This window comes from Camelina sativa, chromosome 5, assembly GCF_000633955.1.
Source record: "Camelina sativa cultivar DH55 chromosome 5, Cs, whole genome shotgun sequence".
In the NCBI taxonomy this organism is placed as follows: Eukaryota; Viridiplantae; Streptophyta; class Magnoliopsida; order Brassicales; family Brassicaceae; genus Camelina; species Camelina sativa.
The window spans coordinates 10,114,003-10,136,558 of NC_025689.1; the positions used below are offsets into that span (position 1 = coordinate 10,114,003).

The 22,556-nt window shown below is 37.6% G+C and overlaps 5 protein-coding genes across 11 annotated transcripts in view; 4 read left to right on the plus strand and 1 right to left on the minus strand.

Annotated features, from left to right (window-relative positions):
• The window catches only part of LOC104786401 (DNA topoisomerase 3-beta), a 10,146-nt gene extending 6,036 nt beyond the window's left edge, over positions 1-4,110 (plus strand). For all 5 annotated transcript variants that reach the window (XM_010511813.2, XM_010511816.1, XM_010511814.1 and 2 more), the window contains 10 exons: positions 3-246; positions 668-830; positions 929-1,048; positions 1,410-1,489; positions 1,742-2,020; positions 2,114-2,282; positions 2,496-2,624; positions 2,743-2,955; positions 3,053-3,232; positions 3,334-4,110. In XM_010511813.2, the coding sequence (XP_010510115.1) occupies positions 3-246; positions 668-830; positions 929-1,048; positions 1,410-1,489; positions 1,742-2,020; positions 2,114-2,282; positions 2,496-2,624; positions 2,743-2,955; positions 3,053-3,232; positions 3,334-3,972 (2,216 nt within the window). In that variant the 3' untranslated portion in view covers positions 3,973-4,110. The remainder of the gene's footprint in view (positions 1-2; positions 247-667; positions 831-928; positions 1,049-1,409; positions 1,490-1,741; positions 2,021-2,113; positions 2,283-2,495; positions 2,625-2,742; positions 2,956-3,052; positions 3,233-3,333) is intronic.
• LOC104786402 (oil body-associated protein 1B-like) lies at positions 4,339-6,127 on the plus strand. Its single transcript, XM_010511817.2, has 3 exons — positions 4,339-4,587; positions 4,718-5,121; positions 5,811-6,127. Exons 1-3 carry the CDS (start codon positions 4,442-4,444, stop codon positions 5,984-5,986), a joined length of 726 nt encoding a protein of 241 aa, XP_010510119.1. The 5' UTR covers positions 4,339-4,441; the 3' UTR covers positions 5,987-6,127.
• On the plus strand, positions 6,522-8,962 carry LOC104786403 (probable xyloglucan galactosyltransferase GT15). The gene is given in 3 exon segments (XM_010511818.2): positions 6,522-6,657; positions 6,660-7,287; positions 8,039-8,962. Coding segments are annotated over 3 exon segments (1,482 nt in total). The 5' UTR covers positions 6,522-6,633; the 3' UTR covers positions 8,869-8,962.
• On the plus strand, positions 10,981-11,815 carry LOC104786404 (cysteine proteinase inhibitor 2-like). Its single transcript, XM_010511819.2, has 2 exons — positions 10,981-11,289; positions 11,384-11,815. Exons 1-2 carry the CDS (start codon positions 11,126-11,128, stop codon positions 11,658-11,660), a joined length of 441 nt encoding a protein of 146 aa, XP_010510121.1. The 5' UTR covers positions 10,981-11,125; the 3' UTR covers positions 11,661-11,815.
• LOC104786406 (DNA repair protein RAD50-like) lies at positions 11,831-21,101 on the minus strand. 3 transcript variants are annotated; one of them, XM_010511820.2, is made up of 27 exons: positions 20,358-21,101; positions 20,147-20,233; positions 19,854-20,021; positions 19,525-19,700; positions 19,311-19,425; positions 18,804-19,032; positions 18,403-18,581; positions 18,147-18,317; positions 17,960-18,064; positions 17,238-17,345; positions 16,934-17,145; positions 16,750-16,842; positions 16,479-16,606; positions 16,086-16,200; positions 15,865-15,994; positions 15,542-15,751; positions 15,144-15,352; positions 14,831-15,032; positions 14,211-14,380; positions 13,814-14,138; positions 13,311-13,436; positions 13,177-13,229; positions 12,913-13,063; positions 12,772-12,834; positions 12,528-12,661; positions 12,198-12,326; positions 11,831-12,092 (listed from the first exon to the last, which is right to left on the minus strand). In XM_010511820.2, exons 1-27 carry the CDS (start codon positions 20,478-20,480, stop codon positions 12,053-12,055), a joined length of 3,951 nt encoding a protein of 1,316 aa, XP_010510122.1. In that variant the 5' UTR covers positions 20,481-21,101; the 3' UTR covers positions 11,831-12,052. The 3 variants fall into 3 exon arrangements, with proteins under 3 accessions (XP_010510122.1, XP_010510123.1, XP_019101369.1); XM_010511821.2 differs by lacking the exons at positions 19,525-19,700; positions 20,147-20,233; positions 20,358-21,101 and having other exon boundaries at positions 19,854-19,940; XM_019245824.1 differs by lacking the exons at positions 19,311-19,425; positions 19,854-20,021; positions 20,147-20,233; positions 20,358-21,101 and having other exon boundaries at positions 19,525-19,563.

Consider the following 22,556-nt stretch of genomic DNA (forward strand, 5'->3'; position numbering starts at 1 on the left):
AGTTATCGAGTCTACTGGCTTTGACATGAAAGATAGTAAGAGAAAGGTTTATCGGGCACGGTTTTCTTCTGTGACTGAGAAAGATATATCAAAGGCCATGGACAACCTTGTTGAACCAAACAGAGATGAGGCACTGGCAGTAGATGCTCGCCAAGAGATAGATCTAAAAGTTGGTGTAGCATTCTCGCGATTTCAAACAAGTTATTTCCAAGGCAAATATCAGAATCTCGACTGCAGAGTTATCTCGTCAGTTTCCTCTCGTCTCCTTCCTTTCTTTCTTTTTGTTCAGTGTCTAAAGAGTCTCCGAATAGATGGGTCGACTGTTTTCTTCACAGATGCATTCTTTTCTTTGTCCCTTTTGGTTTTTGATATGGTTGATTGGTCCTATGAGATACGGCTGTGGAATTCTATTTTGGTTATCTCCTGTCATTTAGTGTGCCCGAGTAATGGAATTTTAGTAAATGCTGAAACGGAGTGTAGACATAGCTTTGTAAGACTTAGCTTTTATGTTGTCTATCTTTGTCGAAGCACCTCTTCTTTTCTCATAATAGGAGCTGTCATGATTCAACGATGGTTCTGGTTCTTGCCTTAGAATGCTGGAAGGAGTGTGCGCGATTTTCTGTCCACTTCTGTCATACTTAATGATCCTTTTGAATGTTTGTTTCAGTTATGGGCCATGCCAGACTCCTACTCTTGGGTTTTGTGTGCAACGGTACATGCATATTAATACTTTCAACCCAGAAAAGTTTTGGGCTCTGCGACCTTATATAATGAAGGATGGTTATGAGCTTCAACTAGAGTGGGAGAGACGTAGATTGTTCGACCTGGAAGTTAGTGTCTCATTCGTGTGTTAGAATTTCTTTGATATTCTTGACTGTTTCTTTCCAATCTTAAGTTGCTGATATATTCATGCTTTTACAAATTGTAGGCTGCTACTGTGTTTCAAAAGTTGGTCGTGGAAGGCAGAACTGCAAAAGTAATGGACGTATCAGAAAAGCAGGAAGTTAAAGGTCGTCCAGCTGGTCTTAACACAGTGAATTTGCTAAAGGTCAGAGAAGTCATGAGTCGTGATTACCATTCTTTTAAAATATACTTGCCTGGTTGTACATTGTACTTTTAAGCTAATATCATATCCTGTACCTATGATTGCAAAACACTAATTGAAATATTCTGCATTCATCCAAAGCAATTTTGCTTCTATCAGCGTCATGGTTGTTTTTTTGTGATGAGTTGGCAACAACATTTGGATTTTAGTTCTCTTTCGTTTTGTTTTTTTTCTGTTTTTGGTTTTCCAATGTTGCGCTTAGAGCGTTTGCCATTGCTTAATCTTGTTCATGAGTCTAAAGTTCGATCAAAGCTAGTTTTCAAATTACTCTCCCTGATTTAACGTAACATTAGCGGTTATACAGGTTGCTTCAAGTGCACTAGGGTTTGGGCCTCAGACGGCTATGCATCTTGCCGAGCGATTGTATACTCAAGGCTTCATCAGGTTAGCTTGCTCCATTCTCCAGATTTTTATTTTTGTCATTTAACTCCTCTTTACCGGCATATAGTTGGCTAATTGTGGTAAATCGCAAATGGTTATTGAATGGTATTGTTTATGTAATTGAGAAATACCTTTGGTGACGAGAATATACATACATCACATTTTCCCTGTGTTATATACATTAAACATTTAAACCGTTTTCGTCATCATCGCGATGGCACTTTTTTTTACTCAAACTCTTATGTTTTGTGCTAGCTATCCGCGAACAGAAAGCACAGCCTATCCTTCTTCATTCGACTTCGCAGACACACTCAGAGCACAAATTAGTAATTCAATGTGGGGTGGTTATGTACAGAGACTGCTCTCAGATGGCTTTCAAAAGCCAAAGTCAGGAACCGATGCTGGAGACCATCCTCCTATCACCCCGATGCGAGCAGCAACCGAGGACATGGTTGGAGGAGATGCTTGGCGACTCTATCAGTATGTCTGTCAACATTTTATTGGCACTGTCTCACCTAACTGCAAATACATAAGGTAATAAAGCCTTCATTGTAGCTTGATCCATGCCAATTACAGCTTATTCTTTGCACATCTTATATGTGGTTTTCTCTTGGATGGATATCTCAGGACTAAAGTGGAATTGTCAATTGGTGGAGAAACTTTCCATTGTACGGGGCAGCGAGTGACAGAAAAGGGGTTTACGGCTATAATGCCACGGTCTGCAGTGGATGAGAAAAAACTCCCTTCTTTCCTCAAAGGAGAGAGGATTGAAGTTTTACGAGTGGAGCTGTACGAGGTTACATTCTTCTCCAGATTCTGTTGCTAATTTCTTTGCCTTATACTAGGAGTCTAGGACATAAATTGCTTTAATGTTTCTAGTTTTACAAGGTTACATTCTTCTCCAGTTTCTGTTGCTACTCACTTTGCCTTGTACTAGGACAGAAATTGCTTTAATGCCCAATTTTTGTATATCCTTTCTAATTGTGTCTGAATGTTGTAAAATCTACAGGGAAACACTGCGCCTCCGGACTTCCTTACTGAGAGTGAGCTGATATCTCTAATGGAGAAGCATGGTATAGGCACAGATGCATCAATACCTGTGCATATAAACAACATTGGTGAACGTAATTATGTTCAGGTGGGTTAGCTCAAAGGCAGTATACTTTTCGTCATGATGACAATATTTCTTAGGAGGATCCATTTTTTGTTTTCTGAAACATTTCGTTACTCTTATTTGGCTTTACGCTTTCTTGCAGGTCCAATCTGGCAGGAAATTGGTTCCAACGGCATTAGGAATCACGCTAATAAGAGGCTATCAGTGTATTGATCCAGACCTTTGCTTACCAGACATCCGTAGCTTTATCGAGCAACAAATCACTCTTGTTGCCAAGGGCCAAGCTGATCATTCGTATGTAGTGCAACATGTGATCCAGCAATTTAGGCGTAAATTCAGTTATTTTGTTCAACAGGTAGCGAAAACATGTCTTATATTGTCTTTGAATAGTTTGATAAAGTCTTTGATTTGAATCCGGTCCTACTTAACATCTCCCTTATATTGTCATTCAGATCGAACACATGGATGCCCTGTTTGAAGCACAGTTCTCTCCTCTGGCTGGCTCTGGTCGCCCTTTAAGCAAATGTGGAAAATGCTTGCGTTACATGAAACACATCACAGCAGTCCCACCACGTCTCTTCTGCGGCACATGCGAAGAAGTTTATTATCTTCCTCAAAAGGGCACAGTCAAGGTAGAAGCTTTTCATCACCTAAACTGAAACCTCAATGAATGTCTAGTTTTTACATTTATTATTATTATTACTGAATCCTTTCTTAACTAATTTTCTCACAGCTATACAAAGAACTCACATGTCCTTTAGACAACTTTGAGCTCGTGATCTATTCAGTTCCAGGAGCCGAGGGGAAATCATTTCCACTATGCCCATACTGCTACAACTCTCCTCCATTCGAAGGCATAGACACACTCTTTGGAGCATCTAAGACGCCCAATGGTCCTGCCAAATCGAAAACCGGTTCAGGCATGCCATGTTCACTCTGTCCTCATCCCACATGCCAACACTCTGTCAGAAACCAAGGAGTCTGCGCTTGTCCAGAGTGCGAAGGCACGCTCGTCTTGGACCCCGTGAGCTTCCCCAAGTGGAAACTCAACTGCAACTTGTGTAGTTGCATCGTTTTTCTTCCGGAGGGTGCTCATCGCATAGCCACCACTAGTAACCGCTGTCCCGAGTGCGATTCAGCAATCATAGAGATCGATTTCAACAAGAAAACTACTCCTCTGGAGAACGGAGCCACTCTGCATCAAGGATGTGTTCTATGTGATGAGTTGCTTCTCTCACTTGTAGAAGTGAAACATGGGAGGTCCTTTGTGAGGCGAGGAGGAAGGGGAAGGGGACGAGGAAGAGGCCGAGGCAGAGGAGGGAGAAGAGGCTCAAAAGCTGTCGACCCAAAAATGAGTTTCAGAGACTTCTAAAACCCTAGAGTACCCTAAAATCCTTGTTTGTCTTTGGCATACTTGCATTATAACTTTACACAGTAAAGACAGATGTAGATTCAATGATCTAACGTGTTGTTTGCTTTAAAAGGAACTCTTCATAATTTTCTAGCTTAACTATGACATACGAGATATTTGGCTATTGATTAACTGATTATTTCACATTTTGTCACAAACACTTAAATTATCTAAAAAAAGCTTCCCAAAATCAGCTTTAAAACATTTGACTAGTTCCTATCACACTATTATATATACCCTAAAGAGAAGCTGAAAAACCCAAGTGTAGCCTGCTGTGATTGCCAAGTGTTACACATCATGCATACAATCGCTCCATTTTTAGATCACACCCACAAGTATGAATGTATGATCTTTGCAATCACTCTGTTTGTTGGGTTGGGTTGCTTAACTTTTTTGGGGGAGGAAGAGCAAATAGTTAATTACAAACAAAATGGAGAAGGCAGTTCACTCATCGACGACGTCTGGACCGGCTGTTCCAGGGGATGCAACGAAGACTGGAACATCCATAATCGACACCGCCGCCTCCGCCGTTCAAAGTTTTGCTCCGGTTAACCAAATCCACCAACATCTCTGCGCGTATGTATAACCAAATCTTTATGTTTTCGACTTCTTTTAATAAACCTATTTCGATTTGGTTTATATGTCCAAGCGTAGTTACACGATGTTTTATGTAGAAAGCATGCTATTTAATTCCTTGTGATGGCAGGTTCCATTTCTATGCTGACGACATGACACGACAAGTAGAAGCTCACCATTTCTGCAGTCACGTGAACGAAGAGATGCGTCAGTGTCTGATCTACGATGGTCCGGATGCAAACGCTCGTCTGATAGGATTGGAGTACATAGTGACAGAGAAGCTGTTCATGACTTTGCCTGACGAAGAGAAGAAGCTTTGGCACTCGCACGAGTGGGAAGTGAGAGGGGGTTTCTTGTTCATGCCTGGTGTTCCTGGTGCCATTCAACGTCAAGATCTTGATAAAGTCGCAAAGACTTATGGCAAAGTTTTCCATTTTTGGCAAGTTGATTTGGGCCATGAGCTTCCCCTTGGTTTACCTAATATCATGATGGCTGTTACCCGCGATGGCCAGCTTTTCCACGAGATGATTCAAGGTTAGAAAATTCGTAGATTAGTTAGGTCATTTCTGACTTTCAACGAGAGATTTCTTGCGGTTTTACGGTTCAGTTTTCTTTAAACAAAAAAAACAGACAGTGTTTAGGTTAATGTTGAAGAAAGGGTCTATCTAGTTAGGTACTAGCGCCCATAAACATGACTATTATCTTTTAGACATTGACGTTATGGCTATGCGTTTGATCATAGTCATTTTAAATCTAGCCGTTGACCAATTTTTTTTTGGACAAATTTAATTGTCAATTTTTTTTTGTTCAAAATCGCTTTACATATAGAATTTTCAACTTCTTCTTATGTAGAGTTAAATTTAGTGGTTTTGAACGGTCTAGCAAGCAATGATCTTGATATATACCATAATGTAGAAGTCATTCGTAGCATGGTTGGATATATATTGGTAAGGATGCGGAGACAGAGAAGCGGTTTAGGCGTTCCATAGAGAATCAGCCTATACTAATATAGCTGGTACTCGTCTCGATAGTGCGTAATGTAGCAAAGATCATTGGTAATTTTGGATTGATTTAGGCATGGATCGAAGAAGAAAAAACGGCTTAGAATTTTGATAGAGAATCATCCTAGACTGGTTTAGCTATTAATGGTATTGATATCGCACATTGTAGCTAGTTATGATGATTTGTAGTTGATCATATTTGGATTTAAATTATGGATGCAGAGGCAGAGAAGCGGTTTGGGGTATCAATAGAAGGGGAGAAGGAGGCAAGGGCGCATATAACGGGGCCCGAGCTCGGGATCCATCCACTGGCCAACGGAGGAGGAAAAGGGATGAAACTAGAAGTTCGAGAAGTCGATATCACGCCGGTTGACTCTGTCGCCAAAGTCATTCTCTGATTTTACTTATACCTTTAAGTCGAATAATGCAACAAGGTCTACAAAGCAATGAATGTTTTGATAAACCCAAAAAAAGTACAGGAACTAGAAAACAAGACACTTATAGCTTGAGATATATAGTTCGGTTTTGGTTTTATTTTTTTCAAAGATCTTATTTATAAGTAGTAATAAAATAAGAAAGAATACCTTATTAGTAAAGAATGACTTGGTCTTGGAACATGGCCTAAGTACATTTGTTTAATATATAGATTTTTGTTAGAGTGAAAGAAAAAACATCTTGAATTAAAGGGATTTTGCAAAAGTAACCAAGAAAAGCACCATATATAGAAACATTGATTAGTACAGAAAAGGTTTAATTAAACACCATAATTTGGCCAACTCAGCCTCGAGAGCTATACTACATTGACCAAATATTGATTTTTAGATATCCAAAAATCACAGGAAGAAGTTTCTACTCACCTACGTACGTATGCATATGGTTATAAAAATCAAGAGATTATGAAACTAATAAATTGAATTTGAGTACATCATGACTTTTATCCCCCAATCAAAAATTCTTTTTACAAAACACCAGCAAACAATATCTATTAATATAATACATTATTTGCGTGTGACTTTGCGACCTTTCTCTCTCTTTTCAATTGAGCATGGATCATCAAATCAAGAACACCACACAATGATAAAGAACAATAACAATACATCAGATTCGATCGAGAGCCATCATCATCATCATCATCCATGGAAGCAAAAACCAACCGTTCTTTTACTTTTCCTATCTCTTCTCACCATCTCTCTCCTTCTCCTTCATATCTCCCAAAACAAAATCATCCTCATCACCACCACCACAACAACAACAACCACTTCCATCTCCGATCAACAAAGCCGTCAAGAACCCTCCAGAGACGACACATGTCTCGGCCGCTACGTATATATCCACAAGCTACCATCTCGATTCAATCTTGAAATCCTTCAAGATTGCCAGTCCATTACAAGACCAAAGGACAAGATCAGTATGTGTAAGTATCTCAAGAACTCAGGATTCGGACCTCTGATTAGTTCTGACTACTACTACTCTCAGAGCTGGTACGCGACTAATCAGTTCATGCTCGAAGTGATTTTTCACGAGAAGATGAAGAGTTACGAGTGTCTGACGAGTGACTCGTCGCTTGCTTCGGCTGTTTATTTACCTTACTATGCTGGTCTTGATTTCCGGCGAAAACTACGGCGGCGTAACGTAGCTGCGAGAGACGCCGCCGGGAAGGAACTTGTTAAATGGCTGAAGAAGCAACCTCAGTGGAAAGGTACGCCGAGTTTTTTTTTTAACTTTTTATTATTTCGTTTTGACCCCTAATATTTTAAAACGTTTACAATTATTGCTTCTAGCTTTGATTTAACCAATAATTAATCGAATTATTCAAAGCTAGCGATGACTTCTCTTCTCTCCTTTTCTACCGACGACGACTTTTTATGAAGTACTCTCTTTAGCAATTAAAACTAATTATAAGTGAAAACTACACATTAAAATACGATAACGTACCAATTAATTTTCTAGATTTGTTATAGATGAAGTGAGATTTTAATATACTATAAAGTTTTAATATAAATGTGTTATTTTTTTGGTGAATATATAAATGTGATTTTTTAGTCCGTCGGTCAATTACATTGCTGACATAAGTTAAGTATAAAAAATAATTTTGTCAGTTAATTATTACTAATTTCAGTAATTTGAAATACTGATACATTAGGTGAAGACCATTTCCTAGATCCTAGTAAGGGTCGGACCTCAAGTTCTCAACTACTAATAAGTAATAACTAATAACTACTCCCTTTGGTTTTTTTTACTTGTCATTCTAGAGTAAAAGTTTTGTTTTCCAATACTTGCCATTTTAGATTTTCAATGCATATGTTTGGTAAAAATACCAATTATATCTCCACTATTTTGATGCTTTGACCAATAAGAAAATTAGAAAATGTAATATTAAAATTTTATGTGTTGTTTTTTATTGATAAAGTTAGAAAATAAAATTTCAGTTATCTCTAATTGAAATATAGGTATGTCAGGTAAGGACCATTTCCTAGTAACCGGTCGGATATCACGAGATTTTAGACGAAACTCCAACAAGAACTCCGACTGGGGAACCAACTTAATGCTCTTACCAGAGTCACAAAACCTCACTTTCCTCACCATCGAAAGGAGTCTAACGAGCCACAACGAGTTCGCGATTCCTTATCCTACTTACTTTCACCCAACGTCAATCTCCGAGATCATCCAATGGCAAGACAAGATCAAGCTAACGAACCGGACGGTCCTCTTCTCATTCGCTGGAGCTCAAAGACCAAGCAGAAACCAAAACGGTTTGGTTCGCACTGAAGTTATAAAACAATGCAAGAGTTCATCTAAAACGTGTAGATTTCTTGACTGTGACGTTAAAGCCAATAGCTGCGATGATCCGATCAGTCTGATGAAACTTTTCGAGAGTTCGGTTTTTTGCTTACAACCACCAGGGGATTCGTTAACCAGAAGATCGGTGTTTGATTCGATTTTGGCTGGTTGTATTCCGGTTTTCTTTAACCAAGGAAGCGCATACAAGCAATATGTATGGCATTTACCTAAGAATAATAGTGAATATTCGGTTTATATACCGGTTAAGGAGCTGAGAACCGGAGGAAAGAACAAAATCGAAGAGATTTTGCGTGGAATACCAAATGAGAGAGTGGTTGGTATGAGAGAAAGCGTAATAAAATTGATTCCGAAGATTGTGTATGGTAAACCAAACCGGAACAAACCGGACGGGGAGGTTTTTGAAGATGCTTTTGATATTGCTGTGAAGGGAGTGGTAGAGAAGATACGAGGGATTAAGAGAAAACAAATTCAAGAGTGAGGACCATATTTCATAATTAGACGAAACAATGTATATATATGTCCTACTCCTACATTTATTATTGTTTTTAGTTGTTCATTTGTCTTGTAGAATGTTTTTATTCTTTTATTTAAAATTAAATTAGTGTAATTAAAAATAAAATTAGAAAATTTTACTTATTTCGGATACATAACAATTCTATGCAAAAGCGAGAGTTCACCAAGAAATGGTAAATTCTAAAAAACAAAAACCCATTTTTTCTGGTTAAAGAATGCATTTATATTTTTTTGCTTATAATTAAAATTAGGGTCACTTTTTTTTTTTTATATTTCTACCTTGTTATAAGTTTTGTGAAGATGATCAAAGAGAGAATACATGAAAGAACACTATACCAAAATGATAAAGCTTTGCAATAATCTTGCCTCTTCATATTGTCAATAACAAATTGATCAAACAAAAAAAGTTGTACACACTAAGAAAACACCGTTTCTTGTGGTTCACAACCATATGACCACTTTGGATGAATAATAAATGAATTGTAATAAGAAAGATGATTTGATTATTACTAACCTGAGATCTATATTGATCACATACATCTAATCTCGACATGAGAAAACGTCCACGAATGATCCATTTTAGTGTTACCTCTTTGAGGCTCTTATTTCATGTCTTACGGTTACGGTTAGGGACAGAAACAAGGTAAATTAGAGAGAAGAGACGTCATAGAATCTCGATACGTAATATCTTAGCTTTGATTAACGTTTGTCAATGCTTGTTCAAACATTACTAGTCTCCAAAGTAACTTTTTTGGTGTTTGTTTTTTGTTTGGGTTAATGAAACTAAGATATATAGCCCATAATTTTTCATCTGAAATTTTCTCAATTGAATAAAAAAGTCTAGCAAAATACAAATTCATAAGCCCAAGAAAGTTAAAATCATTCAAAAACGGTCTTTGTAAAGGTGATGGATTAAATTTTAAGAACAACAACATATCAAGGGTAGAAAATCTCTTCAAAGACATTCTTTGGGCTTCGATATGTAAACTCTCAAATCTTATACACCCCTTGTTCTTTCTATGTAACTGTTACATATTTTGGCAAAACATGGTCAAATAGACAAACACTAATGTTTTATTTTCAAGTTGTGCATATCTTACCATCAGTGGTTAACCCAAAACTTGTATCATGACTATATTACTTCTAAAAAGGTAATGAAACTACTGTTTTATGTCGACGTTAAACTTTTATAGCTATAATATGCATTTTTGTTTGTTTGTTAAAGAGTTTGATTGTATGTATATACGAGTACATGAAATTGGAATTGTATCCATCTCAATTATATATAATATATTTCTTCTTGTCCGTAACAGACTGATCACTTTATAAATAATTAGTTTGGCATACGTAAAGAGGAGGTGCTACGTATGCACCATGCGAAGAGAGAAGAGGGCAGATGTCAAATGCAATTGATACGTGTCGCTCTCCTAAACACTTGCATTATAATAAAAACCCAACAAAACGACAATAATAGTTCAAAATCAAATCGAGGCGATAAGGAAAAATGGCTAGAGAGACCCATGATCCCTCCTTTGGTCAATTCAGAATTTAGAATTGCGTCATTGGTGCAATTGTAAGCTAACGGAACACAAACAAACAAAGAAAACATTTAAAGAAAATTAAAATCACAAAAAAAGAGTTTGAACATATTACCGATCAACCAAATTATGATGAGTTAATATGTAAAATATTCATTTTAAAATTAAAAATAAGATTTCACATTCTTTCATTGATTTCAACAAATTAAGGACTAGTTGACTATCACGAACATTAAAGATTAAAAACCTTAATCTACAAAAAAGAATCATCTAATTTGTTTGGTTCATTCGATAATTAGGATGTATAAATTAGTGTGTTCGAATCCGATTTATTAATAATAAAACAATAAAATTACCGATACGAGCAAGATGTCACATACGTTAAAAAGGGTGGGGGCTCACTTCACGTGGAGACTTGGATCAGAAAGTAACTTAAAAGATGCGGAACCCCGAAGGTGCCGATGGCATGGGGACCCATTCACGTACACCCAAACACAAACACCAACAATTCCCTCAACTCTTTCTCTATATAAACACTTCTCTCTTTCTCTTTCTTTCTCACACACAAAATTACAACAATACACATAAATCAGTCGAGTCTCAAAGGCTTTAAAGAGAGAAAACACAAATCACTCAAAAAATTAATTTAAGTCAAAGAAGAAGGCAAAAAAAGTGAGAAGCAATATGGCTGCAATGTCAAAGGTCTCTCTAGTATTGTCATTGTTAGGGTTTCTGGTGATCGCAGTCATGACTCCATCGGCGAACGCTTTAAGGAAGTCACTCGTTCTCGGAGGGAAGTCAGATGTTGCAAACGTTAAGGCCAACAGGGAAATTCAAGAACTTGGAAGGTATATACATACATGATACATTCACATATGCATATACTGATATACACATATTCGTATTATGAATTAGAGATGTGATGTAATTATGTGATCACAGGTATTGCGTTGAGCAGTTCAACCAAAGGGATCAGAGCGAGGAGGGAAAGGTAGAATCCATTGCAAAATCAGACACAGACATGTCGAATCCATTGAGGTTTAGCCGAGTTGTGTCAGCTCAGAAACAGGTCGTGGCTGGGACCAAATACTATCTAAGGATCGAAGTGACTCAACCCAATGGCTCCACCAGGATGTTTGACTCAGTTGTGGTTATTCAGCCATGGCTTCATTCTAAGCAGTTGCTCGGTTTCACTCCTGTTGTTAGTCCTATCTACTAACTTCATTTCATATTCGACTTATGTCATAACACAAATTTCCATAATATGATCATGAAAAGACAAAAGTTGTACGATATGAAGCTATTAACAATGGTTAATAGTTGGTTGTAATGATGTTTATGTTGTTAATAAATAAAAACAAGATGTTTTGAAGATATGAAGCGACTTGGTTGAGATATCAAAACCATTAACAGACTTTGGAATGTTGCATCTCTTTACAAAAAGCATAACTTAAAAGGGTTCAATTGAAAATTTTGCACACATCTGATTGATAGGTAGAGTTGTAAATAGCGGAGCCAAGAAAGCTACAAACAGCCTTTTGAAAAGATGAACTTACCGTTAAATATTAGCTAAACCTGTTATGCTGGTTTATAGAGAAAGTAACCAGTTTATCAATCAAAGATCTCTTGAGCCTCGATTATGCTGTGTTGCCTGAGAAAATCACAGAGTTGTGAAGTTTAAGATCGTAGATTCAGAGTGAATGGAAAACCAAGAACAGAAAGAAGAAGAGATGAGAGCAATAATTGTTTTGCTTACATATCATCTTTTGCGACCCGGTAATACTTTTCAGCATGTTGCCGTTGGCCAATCATTTGAGCGAAGCGTTCATCATGGGTAATGACTATTAGTTGGAAATTCTCTTGGCCCTTTCTGTCTTCCATGATCCTGGAGAATGCAATGACATAATGTGATCCAATGTTGAGAGACATGGTCTTAAAATGTGTAACAACATTATAGGGAAAAGGCAGGGTAAATATCATAATAATGATTCCAGTGTTTAAATAGTTAAATTCCTATGTAAGAGGAATTCTATGTACCCATGTATCATCATCATAAGTCATTAAAGGTATGGATCGTAATTCTTACCTAAGAAGAGCTCCTGCAAGAGATTCTGAATTGGGCCCATCCAGGTTTGTAGTTGGCTCGTCAAGGGCTAATATTCCACAGTTTAAGCAAAATGTCTCGGCTAAAGCCAACCTTATTATCAATGAAGCAAGAACCTGCAGGAGAAGACGAAGAAGAAAGTGATCACCTGAGTTAAACAACGAAACTTAAAAGATTATTGAACAGATAACGACATTTCTACAAGAGCAATTTTAGAACAACTCGCCTTTTGACCTGCGCTGCATCTTCCTCTCATTTCAAGTTCTGTATCACCAGTCTGCATAAGAACCTAAGAAAAAACAAGGTTTACCACAATGCTAGTAATGGTGAACAAATGGTAAAGCATGTTGTCAATTCTGTAGCATACCTTGTAGCTGTAAGAGCGGGTGCCTGCACCTTCGGAATCTGAGTGTATTCGTATGTAATCCATATCTTGACCTCTGTATGTCTGCTGCCACAATTCCCTTATAATCTTATTTATTTCCTCCATTTTCATTGTGTGGAATCGCATTAGTGCTCTGTATGTATTCAATAAGATGGAAATCTATCTTAAAAACTACAGATTGAAGGTTTAGTGTATATTGAAAAACAACTAGCCAGAAGCTTATATTAGGACTCGAGAAAAGCTTACTTGTCAAGGGCATTGTAGTATCTATCCAAGTCTTTATTTGCCATTTCAGTTGTCTGGCCAAAATGAAATGTTCAATTTAACATAGAGTGGAATTTGTTGATCATTCAGGCATTGCCATAAGGTAAACATCTAACCTTTAGCTGGATCAGTTGATCAAAGTGCCGCTTATCTATGTCCTTGTATTGTGCCTGTTTTAGCTCTACTCTGTTTTTTGAAATACTGCTCTCGTAAACAGACACTGTTCCACGACACCGGTTCAGCTACAGGAAAAATATAATTATTCTTTAAGCACAATAAAATAGGCTCTGAAACCTTTAAATGGATAAATTATCATCAGATAATCCACAAAAACACAGGGTTACTCGACGTTCACACATATCAGTTGCTAACAGCTGCGAGTAATGGTATTCAGTGAAGAAAATCTGTTATCTATAAATGACCATTACTAAATTTTATATTTTGGCTCTTGAAAAAAGGACAAAATTTGAAAGAGCCAACTTACCTCGGATATTAAATACTTAAATCGGAGAAATGCAAGATCTTTACACTTACCATCACAGAGAATAAATTAATAGCTAACCATAGACACCAAAATCAAATCAGAATGACTGCTATCTATATATAAGAATCTGCTTACCTCTGAAAGAAGCCTTTCCCTTTCCCGCGATATCTTTACCATTTCAGCTTCAACTGCAGGAATCCCACCAATATTCAATATTTGCTCTTCCAATAATTCAATTTCACGTGTAAGTTTCTCAACTTCTGCTTTTGTTGTCCGGTAGTTCAAATTATCCTCTATATTTCTTCTGAGTTGATCTTGATTCCGCATCAAGTCTTTATTTCTGTTCAGTTCACCTGAAAGTTCATTCTTTCTAGCTTCACAGCTCTGAAGCTGAGTTCCGGACAGCCGCTGCTTCTCTAAAATATCATTTAAGCGCTCTCCTTTCTTCAATTCATGATACCTAGTGAAGCAGTTGTAAGCATATCTGGTACACAGGATAGTAATGAATTAACCTTTGGCTAGCAGAACATACTCATTTATCTTAGAACTGGCCTTGAGTAATGCCTCAACTTCCTGTTGGTAGTTTCTCTTTTTCTCAGCCAGTTCTTCATACTCTTGATTACGTCTAACCTTCATATCATTGTAGTCACTCAGCAACTGCTCCTTTTCCTTGGACAACGGGCCAAGTGCCTCGGTCAAATACTGAAATAATGAAATGAACAATAAATTCAAGGATTCTACATTTGGTGTAACAGAGAAAATTTGAAACAAGAATAGGAACAGAAGACTGAAGTTTACTTTTTGCATGTTTAGAAGAACTAGTTGAACACATTTCAACGAATGCACAAAAAATATACTTTTCAAATACCAAAAACTTAAACAGTTACAAGCACTATACCATACAACTCGAGAGGATGTTATTGTGACCCATTTATTATGTATTCTCTACATATCTGTGTTGCATTGCATTGCATTACTAGTAAGCAAATTTAATCAGAAAGACAATGATTCGCTAATCTGATTTATCACATTCCGCCCATTGTAGTACTCTCATTCATGATCTTTATAGTCGCCAACGAACAACGGACTTTGATATAGTGACACACAGAAATGCATGTGGATAACAATAAAAAAAGCTATCATAAGACGCACCTTCACGTCAAGGTCAAGTTGACTTTTCTCCTCGGCTAAACGCTCTAGGTCTTCTTCTGCCTTTGTAACGTCGCGTAACAAATTGGCTGCCTTAGCCTGCTCCTCCCTTACTGCATGCCATCTGGCCTGGAGGCATGATATATCACGTTCCATGTAAATCTGGTCATCTCTAAGTTTCTCCAGCTCATCGTGCAATATATCCCTGTTCATGGGTACAAAAGGAAGAAAATATTGGAAAATGGGTCTGCCGGACTAAGAAACGTCCAATGAAGAGAAATATATGTTTCACCCTGCATAAATTCAGTGCACTTACTTGCTGCTTTGGAGGCTATTTAATTCTGACAAGATTTCTTCCATAGTTTTAACCCCAAGACCCCTGAAATCGAGATTATATTCAAGATCTTCTATTTGCTTTTGGTAGGATACGATTTCCTGAAAGATCCTATCAGCATTTTCCAGGGGCTGCACCAGTGCTTCAATTGAGTCTTTTTCAGCTATTATTTGGGCTGAGATTCCTAATACCTGAAGACATACACATATATGATTTAAAATGCTATGAACTGGAATTAAGATTTTCCAGCTTGCCAACATAAGAACATGATTAAGAGGAAACAAAGCAAGCAGAAAACAGCAAGACTTCTAATGAATCTGATAAACTTTGCGGCTGCAAATTAGTTCTATCCAAGAAAATTACTAATGATCCCAACTCACATAATCGAGAGCTTGAGACTTTTGGTCCAGCTCTTCTGTATGCTCTTGCAAAGTTTTCTCAGCGAGAGGAATAACTTCACTAGTTAGTTTCGAATACTCTTCAAAAACTTCCCGTAGTTTGTCCAGCTGCTGAAATACAGAGTCAGCATTGGAAGACCCCACTGCTAACATTTTAAGATGCCCCACCGTGCTTGAAGCATTTTCCCTTTGCTGTATTTGAAAAGAAATTTACATACTCAAATAAAGAGACATACAGTTATTATAGAAGCATCATATAATTTGAATCATAAGGCAAAAACAGGGGAGGGGGAAGTTTGTGTAACCTTCTTAACAAAGCTATCCTCTTCGTCAGATGTAAAAGTGCGCTCGCAGCAAGGACAAGAATGACGTGAACGTGCTATCTCCTCAAAAGGTTCAAACATCTCGCGCATTCCAATTGCCATGTTATACTTTCTGCAAACACAGACCAGAAACAGAATACGCTTTTCAGTGCAAGACAGGGATGGGGGTGGTATGGAAACAGTCGCCAGTTTTAACCACAAACCTTTTATGTTCATCTCTTTTCTCCTTAGCTGACTCCAACAATTTGGGATAAGCATCAATGGTAACTGATTCCTGTTTTAAGGCCTGGAGCTTGGACTCAACGTATCTCTTCCTTGCTGCATAAAATACTCAAGTCAGATTAAGTGCATAGATATTTTCTAATGATCCACTGCGCATTGACAATGGATTTCTCATCTGTGTTACAAATATCAATTAAGGTACATTGTAGAAATGAAAATAAAAAAACAGGGTGATAGATGACACTCTATACTAACAAGGTCTAATAATTGGTACCGCTGAGAAAGTTGTCAAGAGAATTTTATTCACAGCTTAAGGCGCTAGTCAGAGAACTGACCAATAGATATCTAACTTCAAATTAGACACCAGTACTTACATTCTGTATCCTTCTTATGCTTGAATAGACTATTGTTTACTTCTTTTATCTTCATCTGCAACATGTCGACCTCCTTTTCTGCTTCCCGGGATTTCAAACTCAGCTCACTATATTCCCTTTCAATTGACCTAAACCAAAGAGAAACAAATACAACTAAATTTTTTGAGATGTGAAAATTCGAACACCTGAAGTAGCAAGCTTTCCACTTTTTTTTTTTTAAAGATCAATCCAGAATCGCCATAAAATAATAAGTTAAGTAAAAAACACCGACCTCAGAGCTTGAACTATTTCCTTCTTCATATCCTTCTCGGGAGGCAATCTCCCCTTCAGCACCCCTCTAATTCGATCCTTGCACTCATCTATTCTGGTAAATAGCTTTAGAGAGTGAAAACAATGGATTGATAAAAAAAGAAAGAAAAAAAAAAGCTGACAAAAGCACTGGTTAGTGAGATCACATCTTTTTGTGTTTCTTCTGAAGATTCTCCTGTTCCGTCTTCCATAAAGACAATTTCACTCTATCTTTAGCATCACCAGCCATAACGTCCCTTTCTCGATTCAGTGTTTTAATTTTACGTTCTATGCTGTATATATCACGCTGTTTCTGTTCTATTTTGGATTCAAACCCCCTTTCAGAATTCTGTTTAGTCTTTCTCTCAAACTCAAGTTGCTGTGCAAACGCAGATGATGGCAAAATAAGGCACATATACAAAGTCATCAAGACCAAAATCATGTAAGTAAATCAAGGGAAGAAAGCAGTACCACTTGTTTCTCTCTTTCATCAGTTTGTTTAACATCCACGGAGGAAATTTCAGATTTAAATGTATCACGCTCATTTTCTTTCTCTTCTATGCGTTTTGATATGCCCATCTGCATAAGTCACCATCAAAAGTAAAAGAGTTAAACTTTAGACTCGTTGTGGAGGATTTGGGTTGAGTTCCAAATGGTGAACCACACCTTGATTTCATCTTTAGCTCGTTTCTGAGCTTCGATGCTTTTCCAACGGTCATTAGCATCCATATAGCAATACCAAGCTGTACTTAGAGCAGTTTCATTTGATTTCTGAGATGACAGTCAAAATCTCTAACGATGTCAACATATGCAATACACAATTGACTTTCTGGAGAAAATAAAGAATGTGTACCTTCTTATCAAGCAAGTCCATCTCAAGTTCACCCAGTCTTGATTTTATTCGATTTGTGAGACTCAAAACTACCTCTGTACTGAAGGGGGTACTAGGAACATTTCCTAAATTGTGACGAGAAAAAATATTCTGGATGGTAAAATCTCTTTCATTCTTCAGCAGCATATGAGCCTATGAAAGTATAAAGGAAAAATGTTAAATCAAATGGAGAGAGAACTCACAATATTTAACTATGTGGTAGTTTATTTAGANTCTGCATAAGTCACCATCAAAAGTAAAAGAGTTAAACTTTAGACTCGTTGTGGAGGATTTGGGTTGAGTTCCAAATGGTGAACCACACCTTGATTTCATCTTTAGCTCGTTTCTGAGCTTCGATGCTTTTCCAACGGTCATTAGCATCCATATAGCAATACCAAGCTGTACTTAGAGCAGTTTCATTTGATTTCTGAGATGACAGTCAAAATCTCTAACGATGTCAACATATGCAATACACAATTGACTTTCTGGAGAAAATAAAGAATGTGTACCTTCTTATCAAGCAAGTCCATCTCAAGTTCACCCAGTCTTGATTTTATTCGATTTGTGAGACTCAAAACTACCTCTGTACTGAAGGGGGTACTAGGAACATTTCCTAAATTGTGACGAGAAAAAATATTCTGGATGGTAAAATCTCTTTCATTCTTCAGCAGCATATGAGCCTATGAAAGTATAAAGGAAAAATGTTAAATCAAATGGAGAGAGAACTCACAATATTTAACTATGTGGTAGTTTATTTAGATTTACTTCAGCTTCTGTTTGTAGCTTGCTGATCTCCAGCATATAGTTAGTTTTTGCATTGTGAAGCGAAGAAATTGTAGTTTGTGTGTCATCCATCTCTCTCTCCATTTTTCGAATTTTGGTCTCCAAAAGAGCAATTCTTTCTTCAAACTTGCTTTTCCATTCTTTCAATTCTTCAATGGTATCTGAACAGCAAAATTAACAAGCATTAACAAGTTTAATCTACATAAAGAATAACAAAATGTGAGATATCTCTACAGAAAGGAAAAAGTAAAATTCATACAAATGCAGGGAGTCAATTTGTATAACAAAAAAGACCACTACTGTAACAGTGAGCACCCAAAAGACGAACCCCACCATCTAAAAGAAAGAAATGGCCTTAATATTGTGATAGTAAAAGAGAAAACCTTCATTTTCCTCAGGTAATGCTGCATACTGTCTCTGCTGCTCCTTAAACAAGGTGCTCCTCTCGGCAGTTTTTCTTGATACTTGGTCCTGTAGCTTTCTCAGATCTTTTAACATCATTTCCTTATTATGAACTTCAGCATCGACTTTCTGAATGCTGGTTTCCAGTTCCAACATCTGAACTTTAGAAGACTCTGTCCTTTCTTGATCTTGAGCAATGCTCTCACGAAGCTGTATAGGAAGTATGAGTATCATGGCATAAGAATAGCCCACACAGCCTAAGAACATGCATACTATATGTATACAATACTTAGATTGAATTGAAAGAAACAAAGAAGACTTTTTAATATGAACCGATTTTCTATAATCACTTTCAGAATTAAAACAATCTTGCGTCAGTGTTAATTTTGTTCCTTTGACTTAACAAAAAGAACATTCTGCTTCCGTGACCAGGGATACGGAAAATGAAAAGATAAAATCAATGTCAAACAAGCTAATGTTTAGCATACCTTATAAGCTGCATCTTTCAAGGTCTGCAGATTTTCCAACTTTAACTTAAAAGTTTTTATTTCCTGAGCTTGATCCTTGTGAAGTTTCTTAATAACTTCTAGAGCCTTTGTATATCTGTTTCATGGTGAACACACGTTACAGTTTCTGGAATCGGTTTCTTCTACAACAAATACAGAAAGGAAGTGATAGTTTTAACCGAAATATTGGTGATACCTGGTGGCTGAGAAAATGTCATCAAACTTCTTTTTCAAAGTAGAAGGATCTTGCAGTGGCCAGTTAGACTCATCTTGATGCACAAATATGACGTTTTCTAAAATAGCTTTGGACACACCCATCAAAGCTGGTATCTCCCTATCCATGTCAGCGCATCTGTAACTGAGACATACTTTCTGCAACAGAAAAATAAGGAGTAACGATCTTGCTGGAACAGATACAAGAATAATGAGGAATATAAAACAAAGCAATAGTAAAATCATTTCTCCTACTCTATAGATAGCCTAACACACTAAGATATAAACTACATAGCTAAAAAGAAGTGCAACCTCTCCAGTGTGAGGATTAATGGTTTGAAGCACACTCTCAATTGCCTTGTACTCCATCTTTGAAGCCTTTTGTGTCAATCGAAATGACCTTATACATACCACATCCTTCCCTGCAGCTGTCTTGAATCTCAGCTTAATTTGCGCTTTTGTCTCCGTTTCCCCAGCAACCTATAACAATATAAGGACAAAATCAAAATACTGAATTCCACATTCATTTAACAATATAACAAAAGATGGAATTGAAAAAGCTCGCATGAATCAACAACAGAATTGAGAATCTAAAGGAAACAAACCTTAGGGTCATGAATGAAGCTGTGACCAGACCTTGCGTTCGGTGGTAACTCTCCTGTACAAGATACCTTCAAGCACTCTATAATCGTCTGCAGTCAAAAATCACGAAATAATAATAAAACAAAGCGATTACTCAATCAAATACGGAGGCGAAATTGGGATTGAAGTAAAAGAGAAGAGAAGAGAAGTGAAGGGATTAAAGAAGAGTTTTACAGTTTTGCCGGCACCGTTGGCACCGACGATTAGGGTTAAAGGTCTGAAGAAAGTAACGACGTTCTTATTTTCTGGGTCGAAGCTTCTGATACCCTTGATCAGCATTTTATCGACCGTACTCATCTTTTCGCCTTCGGCGATTACAGATACGGGCAAATTGGAGAAGACAAAGGTACGGAGGTGACGCTCACTGCACACAGGTTAAACCCAGAAAGGGTTTTGCGGGAAAATCATGAAAATTTCGACACTGGAAGCGGAAAAAAACTGGAAACTGGCAAAGAAGACTACTTGAAGCGCGACGGACCGGTTTAATAATCGAACCGAATTGTACCGGTATGGTATTCTTCCTTTTTGGGTTCAATAGAAGCGTACTAAAATATTTGGATCATTTTGAAAATAACTACAATTTCAGGGGCTTTTATTTTTAGTAGACTCTAATTCTCATATACCGAATTTTCTTTTGTAACAGTTCGAACCGGATCGAATCAATTTTAATTTAAAACATATTAGAACCGATCTACACTATTTGATAGCTATTTAAAAAAACCGAAGATTTCAACAAAGTAAGCTGAACCGAAACCAAATCAAAATCACGGATTAGACCGACGAAATCCTAGAAAGAAGCATAGATTACTTTAGGCCTTGTAAGAATTAATAGGATCGATTAAGTGTTTGGTGAAGAGAAAGAAGGAACAAAGTGAGTGAGAATCGTTTGGAGTATAGAGAGAGTATACGAGAGAGTATGGGAGAGAAAGAGATATTATCTCTTCTTACTTCATTTAGAACATAATTACAATCTACTTATAGCCATATACAAAATATTATCCTACTTAGGTATTATGCACAGCTACACATGCGGATAGCGACATGTCCTTAAGGAGACATGTGACTCTTTATAAGTCTTCCCACTTGCATACTATCATTAACGGCTAGGAGGAGATGATTCTAGAAGATGAGTGACCGTTGGAGGCTGGTCTTCATGGACTGGACTTGATAAGCCTTCTAATGGTACGGACGGTCCAATGTGGTGGAGATGGTACGGACGTACGGACGTACGGACAGTGTGGTGTGATTTCATACTCCCCCTCAAGCTTGAACATGAGCATTGATCAAGCTTGGACTCATGCACACCTACCTCGTTAAAAACCTCAGTATAGAAAACCACTTGGGAAAAACTATACTTAAGGGAAAAAGAGTGTAGATGTCATGTGAAGACAATCATGGCCGAGTAAGGTCTTTGAGGCCGAGTTTAGTATGAATGTACTCACACACTTGTGGACTGGCTGCCTTGGTGAAAACGTCGGCCAACTGCTCAGAGCTTTCGGTATGACACGGTAAGACTACTCCAAGTTTGATTTGTTCTCGCACCTTGTGGCAATCGACTTCAATGTGCTTTGTCCTCTCATGAAACACGGAGTTCGTTGCAATGTGAATGGCGGCTTCATTGTCACAATGCATGGTAATGGGTTTAGGTGTCTCAATTCCAAGATCCTTAATGAGTGCCTTGAGCCACATCAACTCGGTTGTGAGCTTCCTCATGGCTCTATATTCCGATTCTGCACTTGATAGTGATACCACCTTTTGCTTCTTGCTCTTCCATGTGATCAGGTTGCCTCCTAGGAATGTACAATAGCCTGTAGTAGAACGACGGTCTCCCCGATCACCGGCGTAATCCGCATCACAACACCATACTAGTTCTGTGTTTGCATTGCGACCCATCCATATGCCTTGCCCCGGCGAGCCCTTGAGATATTTGAGGATTCGGTTCACCATATTCCAATGATGCACGGTGGGTTTTTGCATATGTTGGCTCACCTGATTAACAGCAAAACAAATGTCAGGTCTCGTGATAGTAAGGTATATGAGCTTACCAACCATTCGCCGGTATCGTTTGACGTCGTGAAATGGAGCTGCATCAAGCTCCCCCTTTCCTCCTGCCTTATAGTTCTCATCAAGAGGTGTTGATACAGCCTTTGAACCTAGTTTTCCTGCTTCACTCAACAAATCAAGGGCATATTTTCTTTGTGATAGAAACAAACCTTCATCAGACCTATATACTTCTATACCAAAGAAATATTTAAGTTCTCCTAGATCTTTGATATCAAAAACTGACTTAAGGTAAGCTTTAGTATCTTGAATGCCTACCTTGTCACTTCCAGTTATGATGATATCATCAACATAAACTAGAATGACTACAAT

What these genes read in the sequence shown, in the direction of transcription:
- LOC104786402 (XM_010511817.2), top strand. Translation starts at nt 4,442, where the DNA reads ATGGAGAAGGCAGTTCACTCATCGACGACGTCTGGACCGGCTGTTCCA. An exon ending in ATCCACCAACATCTCTGCGC is followed by an intron (nt 4,588 to 4,717) that starts GTATGTATAACC and finishes TTGTGATGGCAG; the next exon opens with GTTCCATTTCTATGCTGACG. An exon ending in TTTCCACGAGATGATTCAAG is followed by an intron (nt 5,122 to 5,810) that starts GTTAGAAAATTC and finishes TTATGGATGCAG; the next exon opens with AGGCAGAGAAGCGGTTTGGG.
- LOC104786404 (XM_010511819.2), top strand. Translation starts at nt 11,126, where the DNA reads ATGGCTGCAATGTCAAAGGTCTCTCTAGTATTGTCATTGTTAGGGTTT. An exon ending in GAAATTCAAGAACTTGGAAG is followed by an intron (nt 11,290 to 11,383) that starts GTATATACATAC and finishes ATGTGATCACAG; the next exon opens with GTATTGCGTTGAGCAGTTCA.
- LOC104786406 (XM_010511820.2), bottom strand. Translation starts at nt 20,480, where the DNA reads ATGAGTACGGTCGATAAAATGCTGATCAAGGGTATCAGAAGCTTCGAC. An exon ending in CCAACGGTGCCGGCAAAACT is followed by an intron (nt 20,234 to 20,357) that starts GTAAAACTCTTC and finishes TTTTGACTGCAG; the next exon opens with ACGATTATAGAGTGCTTGAA. An exon ending in GAAATAGTTCAAGCTCTGAG is followed by an intron (nt 16,607 to 16,749) that starts GTCGGTGTTTTT and finishes TCTTTGGTTTAG; the next exon opens with GTCAATTGAAAGGGAATATA.